Source organism: Acomys minous (genome assembly GCF_964271855.1).
Source record: "Acomys minous genome assembly, chromosome: 15".
NCBI lineage: Eukaryota > Metazoa > Chordata > Mammalia > Rodentia > Muridae > Acomys > Acomys minous.
The window spans coordinates 81,412,280-81,431,186 of NC_140497.1; the positions used below are offsets into that span (position 1 = coordinate 81,412,280).

The 18,907-nt window shown below is 45.4% G+C and overlaps 2 protein-coding genes across 2 annotated transcripts; both read left to right on the top strand.

Moving 5' to 3' along the window:
- Positions 1 to 718: 718 nt before the first annotated feature.
- Positions 719 to 1,660, top strand: OR1I1 (olfactory receptor family 1 subfamily I member 1; the record flags this gene model as incomplete). The annotated part of the gene is made up of 1 exon (XM_084759259.1): positions 719 to 1,660. One exon carries the CDS (start codon positions 719 to 721, stop codon positions 1,658 to 1,660), a length of 942 nt encoding a protein of 313 aa, XP_084615385.1.
- A 10,034-nt stretch (positions 1,661 to 11,694) lies between these two features.
- Positions 11,695 to 12,033, top strand: LOC311584870 (large ribosomal subunit protein eL39-like). The gene has a single exon (XM_084759553.1). The coding sequence runs from the start codon at positions 11,793 to 11,795 to the stop codon at positions 11,946 to 11,948; it is 156 nt and encodes a 51-aa protein (XP_084615679.1). The 5' UTR covers positions 11,695 to 11,792; the 3' UTR covers positions 11,949 to 12,033.
- Positions 12,034 to 18,907: the final 6,874 nt, after the last annotated feature.

The window sequence follows — 18,907 nt, forward strand, 5'->3', positions numbered from 1 at the left end:
TTAGTTCTTTTTAGTAGAAATGTAGAAGGGCAGGATGAAAGGAGAGGGAGAAAGCTCTAGGAAAGGAAATAAAATGAGATGCCAGGTTCCTTTCACTGTAGATGTTTTAAGTTGAGATCTGATGCATGTTAACTTTCACTGACTATCCCAAAATACCTAAGATAATCAATTTAGAAGGAGGAAAGGTTTATTCTGGCTCAAGGTTTCAGAGGTCTCAATTTATGGTAAGTTGGCCATTACATCACAGTGGGAGATCCTGGTGGAGGTCTGTCCAGAGGTCAGACAGACACCCAATATGAGTGCTGGGAATCAAACATGGGCCCTCTGCAAAAACAGCAAGTCTTCTCAACTGATAAGCCATCCCTCCAGTCCCAGAAACACCTTTTATCACCTCCCACAGGCTGGCCATCTGAGCTTTTACCATGTGGGTATTTGTGGAACTTTCCAGAACTGAACCATAGGCAAAGGTCACCAACTTTGGACAACATCCAAATTGATCATGTACCTAAGTTAGAAATTTGAGACACTAACTACTGCAGATTTAGATAGCTTGGAGGTAGCTTTAATTTTTTTATTTTTTTATTTTTATTTTTTTTACTTAAAGGAGTAGATGAATTTTCACAGAATCTTACAAGTTTCCACAGGCTTAGCGTCTCATCTCTGACTCCAGCTCTATGTTGCTTCCAGCCCCTTCTGTTTCTGCAGACACAAGCTCTCTATGGCACCAGAAAACGAGACAACAGTTTTGGAATTCCATCTCATAGGACTCTCAGAGGACCCAGACTTGCAGCCCATCCTCTATGGACTGTTCCTGTCCATGTACCTGGTCACTGTCTTTGGGAACTTGCTCATCATCCTGGCTATCATCTCAGACTCTCACCTGCACACACCCATGTACTTTTTCCTCTGCAACCTGTCTCTGGTTGACATCTTTTTCTCCTCCACTACTGTCCCCAAAATGCTGGTAAACATCCAGACTCAGAGCAAAGCCATCCCTTTCGCAGGGTGCCTTGCCCAAATGTATGCCTTCCACCTCTTTGGGACGGTAGACAGCTTCCTCCTGGCAGTGATGGCCATTGACCGGCTGGTGGCCATTGCGTACCCACTGCGCTACTCAGTGCTCATGAACCCACGTATCTGTGGGCTACTGGTGTGTGGGCCATGGGTTGTTACTAATCTCCAATCCCTGGTACACACTTGTCTCATGGCCCGACTGACCTTCTGTGCAGGGTCAGAAATCCCTCACTTCTTCTGTGACCTCATGCCCCTCCTGAAACTCTCTTGCTCAGACACGCACACCAACGAGCTGGTGATCTTCGCTTTCGGCATCGTCATGGGCCTCAGCCCACTGGTGTGCATCCTAGTCTCCTACATCTGCATTTTCAGGGCAGTCTTCCGGATCCCTTCTGCTCAGGGAAAGTGGAAAGCCTTCTCCACTTGCGGCTCCCACCTCACTGTTGTGTCACTGTTCTATGGGACCATCTTTAGCATGTACTTACAGCCAGCATCCCCCACCTCATCCCAGAAAGACAAGACGGCTGCGTTAATGTGTGGGGTGGTCATCCCTACGCTGAACCCCTTTATCTACAGCCTAAGGAACAAGGACATGAAGGCGGCCCTGAGGAAGCTTAGCAGAAAAGCAGTCTCATGCCAGTCCTAACGCAGAACAGTAACCTGGTGCCCGCTGTGTTTCGGGACCTCTGCTAAGTGCTTAGGATACAGAGATGAACCCCATCCTGTTCCCAAGTTGTACAAAGTCCAGCATGGAAAAGAGCCACCTAATAAAATCTTACAGTACAATGTGGTAAACGTGTCACAAAGAACTAGATGAGATCTGTGGCTGTGGTTAAAAGCACTTGGTATTTTTACAGAGGACCCAAGTTCAGTGTCTCAGCCTCCTGAGTGTTGGGGTGATGGGTGAGCAACATCTGGATTGGAAATTTTATGGAGTTCCTTTTCTGTGGCAGTACTAGGAAACCCCTGTGGGTCATTTGGGAAGATTTAATGACTTGCAAAGACCATGTCTAACTACGTCAGGTCCGTGACCCATCCTGTATCAAGGAAAAACAGGTGAAGGATTAAAAATTCTTTTGCCTGGTCTTGGGACTCTTTTTCTCCCACTGAGTTGCCTCGCCCAGCCCTGATACCTAGTCTTACTGTATCTTCTTAGGTTATGATTGGCTGATATCCCTGGGAGGCCTGTTCTTTCCTTAAGGAAAAAAAGGAGTGAATCTAGGGGACAGTGAAGGTGGAGGAATGGAGCGAGGGGAATTTGTAGTCAGGATATATTGTATGAGAGAAGAATAGATCATTTTTAATTTTTTTCACCAATGTGCTTGCTGAGTATCAGCATAAAAAACAAACAAAAATGCTGAAACCATAATGCTGAAAGCTAGGGTTCACATCAGCTAAGTACCAAGCCCATTGTATCTGTCAGTCATTACATTTGTTTGTTTTGAGACAGAACCTCTTTATGTACCTGGCTAGCCTTGAACTCACTTTGCTGACTAGGCTAGCCTTGAACCTGTAGAAATCTAACACCTCTGCTTGCCAAGGGCTGAGATTAAAAGCATGAACTACTATGCTGGGCAAGTTAATTATCACATTTTAAATAGTATCCCTACAAGATAAGTAAGTGGCCTCTGCTGAGGGCTGTGGACTGGATTTGCCCTGTGGGCTGCAGCTTGTCAACCCTGATCTATTAAACATTTGGAGCCACATCCTTGTCAAGACTAGGGGTCCACAGCCTGGTTGTGTAAAGTCAGCAAACTGGGGGTGGGTTTTACATTTGTCTGTGTTTATTTTGTTCTTATGTCTGTTCTTTGGGGTTTGTTTTTGTTTCTTAATTTATTTTAATTTTTTGCCTTGCCTTGGTGGTGCACACCTTTAATCCCAGCACTTGGAAGACAGAGGCAGGCAGATCTCTCTGAATTCAAGGCTAGCTTGGTCTACAGAGTGAATTCCAGGACAGCAACATAGTGAGACCCTGGCTCAAACAACAACAGTTTCTTTTTTTAATTATGAGTATGGTGGCAAGGATGTAAGTATGCCCTGCAGTCCAGAAGAGGGTGCTGGATCTCCTGAGACTAGAGGTACAGATGTTTAAGCTCTCCTGAGGCTAAGAGGTACAGATGTTTAGTCAGGTGGGTGATGGGAACTGAACTCAGATCCTCTACAAGATCAGCAAACACTCCTAACCTTTGAGCCATCTCACCAACACCTTGTGTCTATGTTTGACACAAAGTAGCCACCAACTCCTGATCCTCCTTCCTCTGCTGCCTGGGTGCTAGGACTACAGGCTTAGACCATCATACCCCCCCCACTCTGGTTGTGTGTGTGTGTGTGTGTGTGTGTGTGTGTGTGTGTGTGTGTGTGTGTTATGCCCGTTGTTGTGTATATGTCCATGTGCACACCTGTGTGTATGAAGGTGACAGGTCAAAACTAGATATCTTCCTCTCTTTTTCGTGTCAGGGCCTCCCTCTTGATCTGGAGCTTACCAGTTGGCCACACTGGCTGGCCAGCAAGCTCCAGAAATCTGTGTCCTCTTTTCCCTTCCTGCTGCCTGCCCCCCTGCCCCAGGGCTAGGGTTACAAATTCATCACCATACCCAGCTTTCACATGGGTACTGCTGATCTGACATGAGGTCCTCATTCTTTCTGTTGTTCAATAAGCTTTTGTTGCTCAAAGGCATGTGCAGGGTGGTATATGAGTTCCTGCAGGGGGGACAAGAAGAGATTCAGATGGCACACAGAAGGTGGCCACGTTCTGCTGGGATGTGTTACCTCAGTGGAAGCCCTTGCTACCGTTGGGTGTATGTCTAAGCACTCTTCCCCAGTCACACTAACACACACTAACGTGCACACTGTGAAGGAATGTGACAGAGAAAAATGGCCCAAACTTCAAAAGGAGCAAAACTTTAAGAAACTTCACTCTGGAAAAATGGACATTTGGAAAAGAGATCCAGAGTACTCCACTTGGGCTCCACGACCAGCTTTGCAAGAGCAAAGCTCTCAGAAAGCCTGCCAGAGCACTCTGAGCTTCCCCAGCGGGGTCTGAGCTTAGCTCTTTTGATGTCTAGATCAGTTTTTGTTGTTGTTGTTGTTGTTGTTGTTGTTGTTGTTGTTGTTTTGTTTTTTGAGACACTGTCTGATATAGCTCAGGCTGGATCTGGGCCCGGGAGGTAGCCGAGCTGATCAGCCCGCTGGCTCCCCCTTATCTGCACCACCAGGGTTAACTCTCCAGCATTGCTCCAGCTAAGTCACCCAATGTCACCATTGGCAGGAGGCAGGAGGCAGGGTCAGTTCCCCTGCTTTTGCCTTTAGGGAGGCTCACCTATACCCCCAGAGCCAGATCTACTGTGCAGCTCAAGCGAGGTGCAGGGCCCACTGTCCTGAGTGTTGCAGCCATCAAGGGGCAGAGCCACCTCACCCATGCTTGTGACCCCCAGGGTCAGTTCTCCCAACTGTTGCAGGTGACAAGGGAGGGCATCGCACCTGCACCCACATCACCTCACAGCAGCTCTGCTGTCCTGTCCTGGTGAGGTGTAGGGCCCACTCTCCTGAGTGCTGCAACTGGTTAGGGGCAGGACTAGCTCTCCATAGCTCCTGATCCTGTGGGCAGCTTTCCCGACTGCTGGGGGTGGCAGCCAGGAGAGGGGAGGCATCATCTTCTTCCTCACCTGTGCCACCTCACAGCAGATGAGTGGCAGGGTCAGCTAGCTCCCCCACAGCCCCGCCACCAGGGTCGGCTCCACTGTGCTGACGATGTGAGGTGCAGGCCCCAGTCTCCCGAGTGCTGCCAGCGGTCAGAGATGAGGCCAGCTGTACAGAGCACCACATCCAGCGAGGTAGAAGGCCAGTTATGTACAGCCCCTGGATATTCATGTGGATGCCGGTGGCTGCCTCGACCAGGGACACCTCCAGGTTCTCTAGTAGTGATATGAGCCACAGACATCGACACCGACCTCTGCCACTGCATAAATGGGCCTCAGTGGCAACTCGGGCGTGCTCCCAGGTGATGCGGACGGCCACTCACAATAGGCCAGTCCTCTCCACCCTCCAGGCTCTTGCTCCATCTCTCAACACCATGCTGGCGCTTCTCCACTTCTCTTTCTTTCCCTCCTGACCACCACATACTGGCATATTGTGGTGGCTCCCTCTGCAGGCTGGACAAATGGCTGGCAGGCCCCGGGTGACATTCTCCATCTGTGTTGTGTAGTGTGGCCACAAGCAGGTGTCTAGGGGGCCACCTGTGCTGTGCACTGGAGGCCAGACCTGTGGACGGCATAGCCCTAGGCATAAAATAGCTTTGGACACCAAGTCAGGCATCAAGCTGGGATGAACAAAGGACTGCCATCTGCTTTGCCCCTGACTGATATAAGAACACCACCAACAACAAGGTGTCTCTTTGCCCAGTGCCAGGCATGAGGGGTAAAGTGTTTGTTTGTTTGTTTGTTTGTTTGTTTGTTTAACTTTTATTTTACTCTCATGAAGATAATTTTAATATTTGTTTGTTTACTTACTTTTTTTTTTTTTTTGGATACAGGGTCTTACTAAATAGCCCTGGCCCAGCCCCAAACTTGCTCTGTAGGCCAGGCTGAACTTGAACTCACAGATAGCTGCCTGTCTCTGCCTCCTGGGTGCTGAGATTAAAGGCCTGCATGGAATTTTTAAAAAAATTTTTTTAAAGATTTACTTTTATTTGAATGTTTTGCCAGCCTGTAAATGCACCACATGCACACAGTACCTGCAGCGGTCAAAAGAGGGCGCTCAAACGCCAGGAACGGGAGTTGGTCTGCTGCAAGAGCACCAGCTGCTCTGAAACTCCAAGCTGTCTGTCTTTCTGCTCCAAGTATATAAAATTCCATATAGTTTCACCCAAACATCACCGCACCGGTTTGTTTATACATCTTCTATGGCTTCCTTCAGCCTTCTAGGCCAGAGCTGAGCTGTCTCAGAGCTCTTACACACAAAGTCTGAAATGTTTCCTAGCTTGACCTGATAAACCAGCCTGCCTCCATCTTAGGCTTAAAAGCCATCTTATAGTAAAGACAAGCTAGAGTCATTCCTGTTTATGATTAAACCTCTGTTTTTCAAGGATTGGGCTCTGCCCCACCTGTGACCTTAGGTACAAATGGTTCTGTACCGCCTGTTCCAGGAACGGTGTGATGGCTCTTCTCAGGTGTCAACTTAACTACATCTAGAACAGATTCAGAAATGGAGGGCACACCTGTGATCTGGATCTTGTGGCCGAAGACAACACACCTTTGATTCAGGTCTTGAGGTTAGAAGACATAGGCTTTTGATCCAGATCTTGAGCCCATACCTTCCACTGAAAGCCTATATAAGAACAATGGGAGAATTGAACACTAGCCCAAAAGGGGTGTCCCGTGAAAGTTTTAACTTACCAGGAGATTGGGATAGATGCGGGGACTTCCTATTGGGACTCTAGGTGAGAGAAGTATGGGAGAATGGGGAAATGGAAGGATCCACAGGGTCCTAGAAACCTACAAGAACATCATCATGATGGGCGGATCTGGACCCAGAGGGGTCTGCTCAAACTACTGCACCAACCAAAGACAATGCATGCAGTAAACATTGAGGTCTCCTACTCAGATCTAGCCAATGGACAGGACATTATTCACAGTTGTGTGGAGAGCGGGGACTGACTCTGACATGAACTCTGGTGCCCCATATTTGACCACTTCCCCTTGGTGGGGAGGCCTGGTGGCACTCAGAGGAAGGATAAGCAGGCTACCAGGATGAGATTTGATAGGTTGTGACCATATGGTGGGGGAGGAAGTCCCCTTCTGTCATAGACCTAGGGGAGGGGAATAGGGTGAAAGAGGGAAGGAGGGAGGGAGGGAGGGAGGAACAGGAGGATACAAGTGAGGAGATAACAACAGAGATATAATTTGAATAAATTAATTAAATAAAAAAGGAGCAATGGGAGAAGGAATGGTTCATTCCTTGCCCTCCCTTTGCCAGCACATCCATTCCTTCACTGGCATTGGAGCTTACGTCTTTGGGATTCCAGCTCATACAGAAGAGCAGCTGAGACACACAACCTCATGGGACCGAGCAACTACTGGATTCTTGGACTTTCCATCCACAACTAACCATCGTTGGATTAGTTGGAATGCAGCCTGTAAGCCATTCCAAAATATCCACATATATGTAATCTATTTATATACATAGATATATATGGAATATATGTGTGTATATATATATATGAGTCATTCCATACGTTTTGTGATTCTAGAGTACTGACTAATACAAATGGCAATCATATCTCTGTTTCAAAAAGTTATTTATAACCATCTTACAACACGACCTTTGTTTCAAAAGGTTATGACCAACTGTCACGCAGGTGCACCTTGTTGGTGGTGTCCTTGTATCGGCCAGAGGCAGAGCAGATGGCAGTCCTTTAGTCATCCTATCTTGATGCCTGTCTTGGTGGCCAAAGCTGTCTTATGCATAAGACTTATAAAAATCCAGTCAATCCAGGCATGGCGATGCACACCTTTAATCCCAGCGCTTGGGAGGCAGAGGCAGGCGGATCACTTTGAGTTTCGAGGCCAGCCTGGTCTACAAAGCGAGTCCAGGACAACCAAGGCTACATAGAAAAAAACCCTGTCTCGAAAAACCAAAACCAAAAGAAAAAAAAAATCAGGTCAAATCAAATCAAACCAAATCCAGGCAGCACACCTGCAGAGACAACCTCATTATGACTACCTGTTGTCATGACTACCTTGTTATGGCTATCTTACAATCGTGTCTTTGTTTCAGAAGGTTGTTAGGACTAACTTGTTATGCTTATGTTCTGCTCCTGTAACCGTGCCTATTTTGCCCACTAAACTCCCTGCTTGAAATCAGCCCCCTATCTCAGAGCTACAAAAGCTTGCCTTCCTCACATCCAATGCTGACCTCTTAAACTCTGCCTTAGGGAGAATCAGCCACGTACATGAACAAGAAAGCCTTGCTTTAATTAATGGCCATGATGATTTGGGCCAGTGGTCTTTCTCCTCCCATCTTTGGGATTACTTAGGACTCTGTGTTGTACGGCGGCTTTCTTGGAACTGAAACACTGTCGTCAAGAAGAGTCTCCTGAAATAACATGCCACCCCCCGCAACCCCCGTCCCAAGCTGAAAAGCTGAAGTATACAAGATTTACCAGGGCTCCTCCATGAGGATATGGACACTTAAACAACTGTTGGGGAAGGAGGCACTTATCAGAGGCTCTGAACCCTCTCTAGCTGCCTGAAAATCATACAGAAAGCACCAGGGTTGTGGCTTTATTAAACGGTGGGCTTTTCAGTGATGCAGCTCATGAGCATCTTTGCTCATGTAAGTAACCTCTCACACATACTATTGTTAATAAACTCATTAGTTCTCCAAGTTGGTGCAATGTTACTTTGGTCTCTTGTGGATTCTCTATCTTTGGGGTGTGTGTGTGTGTGTGTGCTTGTGTGTGTGTGTGTGTGTGTGTGTGTGTGTGTGTGAGAGAGAGAGAGAGAGAGAGAGAGAGAGAGAGAGAGAGAGAGAGAGAGAGAGAGAGTGTGTGTGTACACACATATGCACGTGTGTTGATGTTTCTTCTCCCCAGGAAATGCCTCACAGAACAGTCTACCAATTCTAAAAAAGTAAAGAATTTGGATACAGTTCAAAAAGTTCTTTTTTCCCTATTAGAGATAGTAAACCCAACAAGGACCCATATTTCTTAACCCTTTCTTTTCTCCTTTTACCAGTTAGCCAATCTCGTCAGCTTGTGAAATCCTACCAGTAGATTGGAGCACAGTCACCATCTATGCCAGTGATAAAATGTCCTACATTTGGTGGTGGCCTGCATTCTGCATCTGGCAGGCCAATCCAGGTGCTGCTTGCTTCTGGACGGGAACAGGGACCTCAAGACCAAAAATCCTGTTTCTCTCAGGGGCAATTTAGGACACTCAGGGTGAGGCCTGTGCACTAGGCAAGGCTCCCAGTCTCACTGGGAGAGGTGGAAAGGAATTTTCCACTGGGTGTTAGAGCTAACTCTTCTAAAATGAAATTGCTGGTATCAGACAGCAGTGAAAATTTGAGAGTTTCAAAAGCCCATGATTATACCAAAAGTGTTACAGCCCTTTGTTAAGCTGTGGAGCTAACCACAGAGGAAGAGGGCAGTGAGATGCAGGCTGGGCAGGTGCTTCGCTGGTCGTCCACACCAATCTTTCAGCAGGAGTAGGCTTCAGCAGCTGCTAAGACAGCTCTGCCATCGATTCCCAAGCCCTGCACATCCATTAGTGATTCTTCCACAAAATAACTGATGATGCTCAGAGGGCCATGGTGGAGGGGTGGAGTGGGAAAGCAAGCCAACCTTTATTCATGAATTTATAAACCTTGGGCAGTGGGGAAGGGTTTGAGTTTGAATGTGTCTGATTCGCTAGGGCTAGAGGTGCCATGGATACTTAATCTACTTATTACAGAACAGCCCAATCACAAGAAGGAAAAAACAGTATTTAATTATCCTACAGTTGGGGGGGGGGAGTCTCCAGGTGCAATTAAAAGGCCATTGATTGAAAGCCAAGACACTAAGACATCCTATTAGCATAGTGTGGGTATCTCCAGGAATGCCCAGGTACCTGCTGAACAGGTTCCTTATCAGGAAAAGGTCAGGCTTGTAATCTTCCCTGAGGGCTATGTGGCTCTCCTTAGGTAACCTAGGGTCCCCCAGATCAGGCAAAGAGGGAACCCCACTGAGAAAGGGAGTCCTTTGTTTTTATACTGAGCGCAGAAGCTATCCGGAAATGCCAGGCTTCAACCTTCCAGCAGTGCCCCACAATAAGAAAGCCATTTTGGCCAGTGTAGTTGCCACCCCAGTTTGGGTTATAGCGAACTCTTTTTGAAAAAAAAAAAAAAAGACCTTGCTGAGTTACATTCACTTTGTTCATAAGTTCCTTTGTTTGACACTGAGATTGTTCTTTCTCCAATACTGCTGGCATGCAAAAATCCTGGCCTCAGTGCCAATGCTGAAAGAAAATAACAGAAAAAGTAGAGCCTGAATGCAAAGTGTCCATCAAGCAAGGCATCCTCAGGGCAGCTCATCAGGACAAAAGGCTCAACCTCCAACCCAGACCAGACCACCAGATCATAAAAGTTCAACATCCCCTGAGGGATTCAGATGACCCCAACCATAAAATTACTTTCATTGCTACTTCATAACTGCATTTTTGATATTGTTATGAGTCATAATATAAATACTTGATATGCAGGATATCTAATATAAAACCCCTGTAAAAGGGTTTTTCGACATCCCCTCCCCCCCAGCCCTAAGGAGTCTCAACCCAGAGGTTGAGAACCACTGATCAAATCAGACTAGGTTTAATTGAAGCTGCAGTTGGCTAGAGCACCTGTCAGCAATAATGTGATTTACAAACCAAATTTGAAGTTACACTGCCCAATCTCCTCTTGCCTGGCTACAATGTATTTTGGGGAGGGAATTCATGCAACATTGCCTTGTGGAGAAAAAGCATAAGAAGCCCAGAGAAGTCACAGAGAGCCGAGTGGCAGGGGATGGATCTGGCTTTGCTGGGCACTATAGAGCAGTGTCCCTTACCACTGGGATTGGTCCAGAGCAAAGGGGATAGTAACGAGAATCCAGCACTCACAGGTGGCCTTAGGCTTCAGAACAAGCCCATTGTTAAGCCACATCATACCTTAGACACAGCAGATTTCTCTGCCAAGAACCAAGTGGCCGTTAGTTTCCAGTGCAATGATTCTGCCCTGCAGCTGAACCATTAAGGCAGCCATAAACCATCCCATCAGGGAACTGGCTAGTGAGACTTATGAACACTGAGACCTGAGCTTCATATTAAGTGTCCACGGGACTGTTATTGATTAAGTAATCAGCATGAGCTAACTGGCGACAAAGCTATAATATGTAAATGCGGGGTTTTTGGAAGCGGCACAGGAGTGGGAGGAGAAAGGGGGAGTATGGTCTGGGGGTGGGGGGAAGGGAAGGAGATAGGGCAGGGAGGTGGGGGAAAGGGTGAGGGCGGCAAGGGCGGTGAAGGGCAAAGGGGGCGGGGTATGAACCCAAAATGTCTGGTTTACATAATGAGTCTCTGAGAGAGGGGAGGCCCCACCCCTAGGTACAGGGCAGGCCATGCCAGCCACGCCCTACAGCAGGACCTAACATCTCCAGCCTTTTGTTGATAATAAATGGATAACAGGAAAAGAAATAACTTGGTTTTTGACTGCTTCCTGCTGACAGTAGGGCAGCAACAGGGGGTTGCAAAAGGCTGAAATGTTGGCCATGTCCCGGGAAAAACAGGCTCTTGTATTTGCTATTCAGGATCTGTGAGACCATCTGCAGCTGGGAAAACAAAAACAAAAACAAAAACAAAACAAAAACAAAAACAAAAAACAACAAAAAAAGAAAAACTGTAGGTCAAGCTGATGGAAGCTGTGAAGTTTAGGCCAGAGCCCCACATTCTGGATGAGGCACCTGGCAGTATGCTGGAACATATAATATATGCTAGGAGCAGAAGAGAAAATTAGGGAGTTTACATTTGAAACTTTAAGGCCCGTCCATGGTCTTGGTAGCTGGGGAAGGGAAATCCCAAACCTGGGGACTGGGGGAGGAATCCCACCCTCTGAAATACGAAATACTTACCTGGAGTGTGACCTGTGGATTCGAGTGGATCTCCTGAAGCTTACGAGAATCTTTTTAAGCTAGACAATTTAAAATCTGATTAGCTCTTCTTCTCCTTTCCTCTGCCATCACACGCTGTGTGTCAAACTCAGCTTCTCGTTATGTCTTCTCACAAGACTTTCAGAATCATGCGATTCCTGGCCAAGAAACAAAAGCAAAACCGGCCTATTCTTCAAGGGATTCGGATGAAAACTGGTAACAAGATCAGGTACAACTCCAAGAGAAGACACTGGAGGAGAACGAAGCTGGGACTGTAAGGATTCAGAGCAGCGAGACTGAGGCTTTATACTGAATCAATCAATCCTGCCAGATGGAGTTCAGTATTTTTAACCCCGGGGGGACTTAGTCTAAATTGGGGGTGTGGCTTGTCCAGTAATAAAATGTAGACAGTTTCAAGCCAAAAATAAAATAAAATCTGATTAATGTTAAAGCTCTGAACGGTCTAAATACAACAGTAGCATGGGGGGGGGCAGTATGTACCTTAAATCACTTTATTAACAACCTTAAAACACCTTCTCGCCTTCAAACACTCTTAGATCCTCAGACCTTACATAAACTTTACACTTCTCTGAGAAGGTAGCTGAAGGCTTGGGTTTTACTGTTAAAATGATCTTCATCAGAGACCTAAGAAAGATAAATTACTGCAGGGAGCATAATCCAAGTGGCCTAAGTATTCATCAATATGACAGAGGCTTACCCATTATCCAGGCAACCTTTCCCGGTAGGCTCCTGTGGTGTCAGTGGCTTCATTCTGGGCAAAGATCTAAATGCAGCATCGCAGCATCAGGCCTGGCCCAGCATATCTGAGAGATCTTTCTGTGGAAGAGGACTTTGGGAGACCAAACTTATTTTGTCTAGGCAAAACAGAGCAGTCAATTATCTCTAGGTGTCCATAGTTTGGGCAGGACCTTTGCAGTGGGCCAGTTGGGGAAGATTTGCCCAATGTCACAATCCAGGTGGAGTCATCTCTCATTGCGTTCAAGTCTTCTTGGAGGCCTTGGGGTCACCACTAGACGCTGGGGTCTCTGTCCCATTAAGCTTATTCTGTAGATTCTCTGACAGGTTTGAGGACCATCATCTATAAAGTATAACTGATCTAAACAAATAGTGGCTCCAGGCGAGGGGAGTTGGGGCAGTCCTGAGGAACTGCCTCAGGAATGTGGAGGCTTTCCTTAAAGGGGGCAGGGTTGGAAAGAGGGAATAGGATTTGTCAGACCATGTTGAGGAAGGGTCAGAGCACACTTTTTTTAAAGTGTGGACAGATGCAGTTTGGAAAAAATTCTTGCAGACACCCAGTGGCAACCCTGTCTCCCACTTTTTACTGAATTATAGGGATATAGACGTGGCATCCCAATTTGCTATCCTGTTTTATGATTAATATAAGGAGAATGATAACAGAGAATAAGATAAGATAATAAGGTAATAAGGTACCAGGTGCCAGATATTATGTTATAAGGAGTTTATTAAGTGAGCATGGGGAGAGAAGGAAAGAGGGGGTACCCCAGAGAGAGAGAGAGAAAGGGATAGAGACAGAGAGAGTAGAGAGAGGAACAGTAAGGAGGAGTAAAGAGAGGGGCCATGAGGAGGGTTTGTCCTTTTATATAGCCCTGGGCAGGGCCACGCCACCGTGGCAGGTAAGCAATGACATCACAGGTGGGCAGACTAAAGCAGAACTCTAACAGCCTGTGGTTGGTTAGTTTGGTGAGGTTAAGTCCATCAACAGATGTCTCTGGAACATAAGATTATCTCATAACAAAGACCTGGATTTGATCTGGTGGACTCTCACATGACCATGTCTTCACAGAGCAGAGTTCAGGGTTGTCCTGGATGCCCCCCCCCCAAAAAAGACACCAGGTACCTCTTGGCAGCAGCTGAGATACAGGATAACTTACCAAGTGAAAAGTTGCATCAGGCAGAGAGGGAGGTGGGGGAGAAGCCATCCCCATGTGGCCCTGAGTCGCCAGGCTGGGTACTCAACATCTCCCAGGTTTAACGAGGATCGAATCAGAGCAGGCGGAGAAAGATGAGGTATAGAGAGAGGCCCCACAAGTCCGGCCTGCTGGGCTGGATGGGGCTCAACTTTCCCCGGGGTCACGGATGCCAGATGATTGATTAAATAATCAGTATGAGCTAATTAGAGACGAAGCTATAAAATATAAACGCAGGGTTTTTTGAAAGCGTTCGCTGGGGGTAGGGGGGAAGGGAAGGAGAAGGCAGGGAGGTGGGGAAAGGGAAAGGGCAGTAAAGAGCAAAAGGCGGGGATGAAACCAAACTGTTTTGCATGGTGAGTCTCTGGGAGAGGGGAAGCCCCGCCCCTAGGTAGAGGGCAGGCCATGCCAGCCATGTGCTGCAGCCGACTGGATCTAGAATCACCTAGGGAAGAGTCCCTGGGCATGTTCTAGAGGGACTATCTAGATTTGAGGAGCTTTTGCCAAAGCCAGTGACTGATTTTCTTTATTGGGTTCATTGAAGTGGGAAGATCCGCCCTTAAATGGAGGCAACACCATTCCACGGACTGGGGTCCTAGACTGAAGAAAAAAAGAGGAAGCAAGCTCAGTGCCAGCATTCACTGCTTTGTTCTTCCTGACTGCAAGTGCAGTGTAGCCAGCTGCCTCTCAGCAGCTCCTGCCGTCATGACTTTCTTACCATTGCAGACTGTCCCCTTGAACTGTGATACAAAATAACTCTTCCTTCTTTAAGTTGCTTCTCGTCATGTATTTTATCACAGCAAAAAGAGAACTAACTAATACAACACTGTAATCATTTTCAAAAAAAGATTTTTGTTGTTGCTTTTGTTTTTGGAGACAGGGTTTCTCCATGTAGCCTTAACTGTCTGGAAACTTACTTTATATGCTAGGCTGGCCTCAAAGTCAGAGATCTGCTTAATTCTGCTTCTAAAGGTGTGTACCAACACCACATGGCCATTTTTTTTTAAACTAAGCTGTTCTAGCTCAAGGGATGGCTTGTCTTATTATGGGTCTGGGGTCATTCAGAGATTTGTAAGTCTGATCATGAATATATTTCAACAAAGAAGAGACTGTTATTATTCAGGTACTGGTACCACGGCTACACCCAGACTCAGAAATCCCAAATGTAAGGTGAACCCGCATTAGTCAGGAGTTTATATTGGCAAAGAACATAAAGTTACATCGTATTTATCTGCAATCACACATCTTGCCATCAAAAGGTTACATTCTTGTTTGCCTACAGATGGCTTGCAGGTGTCTTGGTTATTTCCCAGCAAAGCTTTTGTGTGCAAAAGCAGAGACAGTCCATAGCCTTATGACCTATGATCTTGCATAAACAACAGTTTTGTTAACATTATACAAGACCAAACAATTACAAAAAACCAACATTTGGAGGTTCAATTTTGCTTTGTAGTTCTCTCAAGGCACAGTAATTTTTATAATTGTAAGCATAAAGTCAGCCGTCAACATAACATTCGCTCTAACAATCTGGAAGGCTACCCTTTGTCAATCATGGGGTAGATATGTGACTTCTCTTGCAGAGACAGAAGCATCACTTTACCCTCGATAGGGCATCAACAATCTGGGTGCGGCATTTTTGGGGGCTCGTCCGGGATTCCCCCCAAAGAATCCCAGAAATGCCAGAGACTGGTGGTAAGCTTACCCAGAAACCTGGGTAAGAGCAGCTGGCTTGGCCAAGTGTTCTGTCCTTGTGTCTTTTGTTCTGTGTGCTCTGGTGAGTGCTGGAAGCAGTGTGAGCCCACAGCTGGTGCTGAGTGGTTAATATGGCTGTGTGCAGTCACTGATAGACCCTGGAAGACGTTCCAGGATACCACCGCCACAAGGAGTCGAGGGGACACCCTAGACCCTAGGGGAGATGGAGAGCCCCAAGAGTGGGACACTGGGTCCCAATAAGGGGCGATAGAGCACCCCAAGAGTATAAGGTTGAGTCCTCAAGACAGTCTAATTGACTGCGGCGGGGGCGGGGGGGGGGGGGAAGGAAACAGGACACTTCCACATTCACCTGGAAGAATTTGTTGTCTAGCCTTGTGTTTCTCTGTCTGTCTGTTTATCTGTGGTAATTGTTCTTATTAGTTTGGACAAGACTAGGACATATGATATGAAACAGACCCCATTTATATCCCTAGACTCAATTCTGGCTCCTTTCCGAGAGAGCCTAATTACTGGATAGGCCACTTTGAGTTTGGTTTCTGGCAGAATGTGACAGAGCCTGCTGGCTCTCAGGACAGTCACAGTTCTGAATTTTGGTTCTTTTCTCTCACTGTACCAGTACATTCGTTTTGTGTTCCTGTTTGCTTGTAACCATCTCAGTTCTAGAAATGGGCCAGGTTTCAAGCATGGCAGCTTGAGCCTAGTGCCTCCCACTTCCTACTTGAACACACAGTTGCTGCTGAGTCCTTAGTAGAGAGGCCCTGTCCCAAGCTCAGAAGGCCCTCTGGGGGCCCCTGCCTTGAACATGGGGGCTATTGGATCCTTGCTGGTTAGAAATGCCTGAGCTCTCAGCCAGCAATGGCACGCCCTCCTCCCTACCTGCTTGCACTCTCTGGCCTGAGTGTGCAACGTTAGGAGAGGGGTGGAAACAGGATTGCTAAGGTCTGCCTACTCCCTCTTTGTCTTTTAAAATGTCCCACCACTTGCCCTGAACAAGCACCAAGATGACACTGGAACTGCAAGGTTTTTGGGGGCGGCTGCTGTTTGGCCTTGGTGAAGGCTTTTCCCAGCTTGCAGCCTGGCCTCAAGCCTGACTCTCCAAGGATGGTATACTGGTCACCTGACCCAGAACATTGCTGGAAAGCCCCAGCTCCTGCCTGCATCGATTGGGTTTAACACATGACAAGGTACTTTTCCCTTGAAATTACATCTAGAGAAAGTTTTGTCTGCCTATCTTAAAATGTATTAATGTATATCCTTGATTTTAAATGTATAAATTTATTATGTTCTATACACCTTGCTTATAAAGTACTGGTTATAAAGATGGGTTTTTTGTTTGTTTTTTGTGGGGTGTTTTGGGGTTTTTTGTTTTGATTTGTTTTGGTTTTGGTTTTTCCAGACAGGGTTTCTCTGTGTAGCCTTGGCTTTCCTGGACTCCCTTTGTAGACCAGGCTGGCCTCAAACTCACAGGGACCAACCTGCCTCTGCCTCCCAAGTGATGGGATTAAGGCATGAGCCACTACCACCCAGATGAAGATGGTTAACAAAAAAAATGATGAAGATGATTAACAAAAAAATCTTTAATATCTGTAGCAAAAAGGTTAACTTAATCTTGTAAGTTAGAGTTGGTGCCATTCTAAGCAGCAAGTGGCAGAAGCCAACAGGTCTCTAAAGGTACTTTTAAACTAAAGTTTTTGTATAATTATTGTCCTGTATTTAACACTAAATTTATAAAAGATAGGATTTAAAACAATGTTTCCTTAATAAGGTATTAAAGCTTCACAGCCAGGCTATATAACTTAAGATTATACTATGAACTCTTATCTAAAGATTTATAATTTGCTTATTGGGTATGATGTTTAATATTTAAGTTCAAATGCTTGCTCAGAACATATATGTGTGTATATGTGTTTGTAACACAGGTGTTTTTAAATAGCAACTATGTGGACCACATGATCTGTAGCCTGCCATGTGACTCCACCATCTTGAGATAGCCACATGGTATAGGACAACAATTTTAGAAGCTTCTTGGTCCTAATGAGCTCTCTACTTGTTATAAAAGTTGATTCAGATGAACAGACTGTTATAGTGCAGACTTTTTAAAAAATGAGTGATTCTAAAAGATACCTTTAAGTTGAGATATATTAACATTGCAGATACTCAGTTGTTTACACTGTTAAAAATCTGGTTTTGACTTCTGAAAATCATGGTTATATTCTATGACTTCACTCTTAAACAAATGTGTAAAAAAATTGTATTAATTATGTTACAGTCACTACAGAGTACTAGTGACTTAAAGGAAACTTCTGTAAATTGTAAATTAAATATATATATATTAACACTGATAAATTTTCTTTTAAGAAGAATGTTGCATTCTATGATATGCCATATGGGAGTCAGGAAAATTTCCAGCCCCTATATTTAGAGATGATAGTGCTGAAGTAAAGGAGCTCCGATTTAATGGTTGTCCTTTTAGTGTGGACTGTTAAAAATAATTGAGATGTACAGATTATCAGTTGTCTCATAAATGATTATATTTTTAAAATATCTTTAACTTGCTTATGGTCATGATTGATTGCCAGGATTAGATTTATTTGGCCTCCGATGCTTGTTTCAAAATTAAAGGTAAATAACTAAATTATTACATATAACTGAGAGAGACAAATTGATGGTCAGCTGTCAGTTAATGAATGGTTATATTTTGACTATAGCATGCTATGTATCAACTCTTTTAAAGTGTTGTATGTAATTCCTAAAATTGATATATAAAAGTCCCAGTCCTTTTTAAAAGCCACTGTCACAAACTGTTTAGGATAATTAAAATGTATGGTTTATAGTTAACCATAGATGGCTTCTAAAGTAACCAGTTAATACATAGCTAGAAACCAGCAATTCAAATACACTAAAATTAGACAGGTATGGTCCTCTAACGCTTATCTGCAGATTATAGATTATAACATTGTTTTATGTTTCTAAGATGTAGTTTACAGTAGCTGAAGACAGACAAGGATTGAGCACAGATATGCTGGCCCTCAAGCTTGTCAGAGATCTGCTGAATGTGGCATCGAATATATTTAAACTAATCATGACAGAGAATCCTACGTCCTAGAAGTAACCCCCAAGGTCTCTGAGAGGATTTGGCATGGCGGATGACTCCAACTCTGGATTGTGGTCTCTAGCCACTGAGCAAAACTGCTCCATGGATCAGCCTAACTGTGGACAAACTGGACACCCGGAGAGTCATTGTCTCACATTGCTGAATACAAGGTGAGGTCAATCTCTTCTGTGTTCTCCTTCCACAGAAACAGCCTCTGGTCTTCTGTGCCTCTGTGCCTGATGGCCAGACTGTCTCTGCCCATGGCGCCATGTTACCACAAGAGACAACTGGGACAATTGTCTAGGTACCAGGATGTGCTTAGTCATCTGTCATTTTGATTGGTACATAAAATCATCCAGGTTACAATTTATGCTTCTCAGGTCTCTGGTTACATTGATGGCTAAGCTAATGGTAGCTTGACAGCTAAAGGACAATTAGATCTACTGTTAGTAGATTAGCCAATTTATTAGCTAGTTAAAAC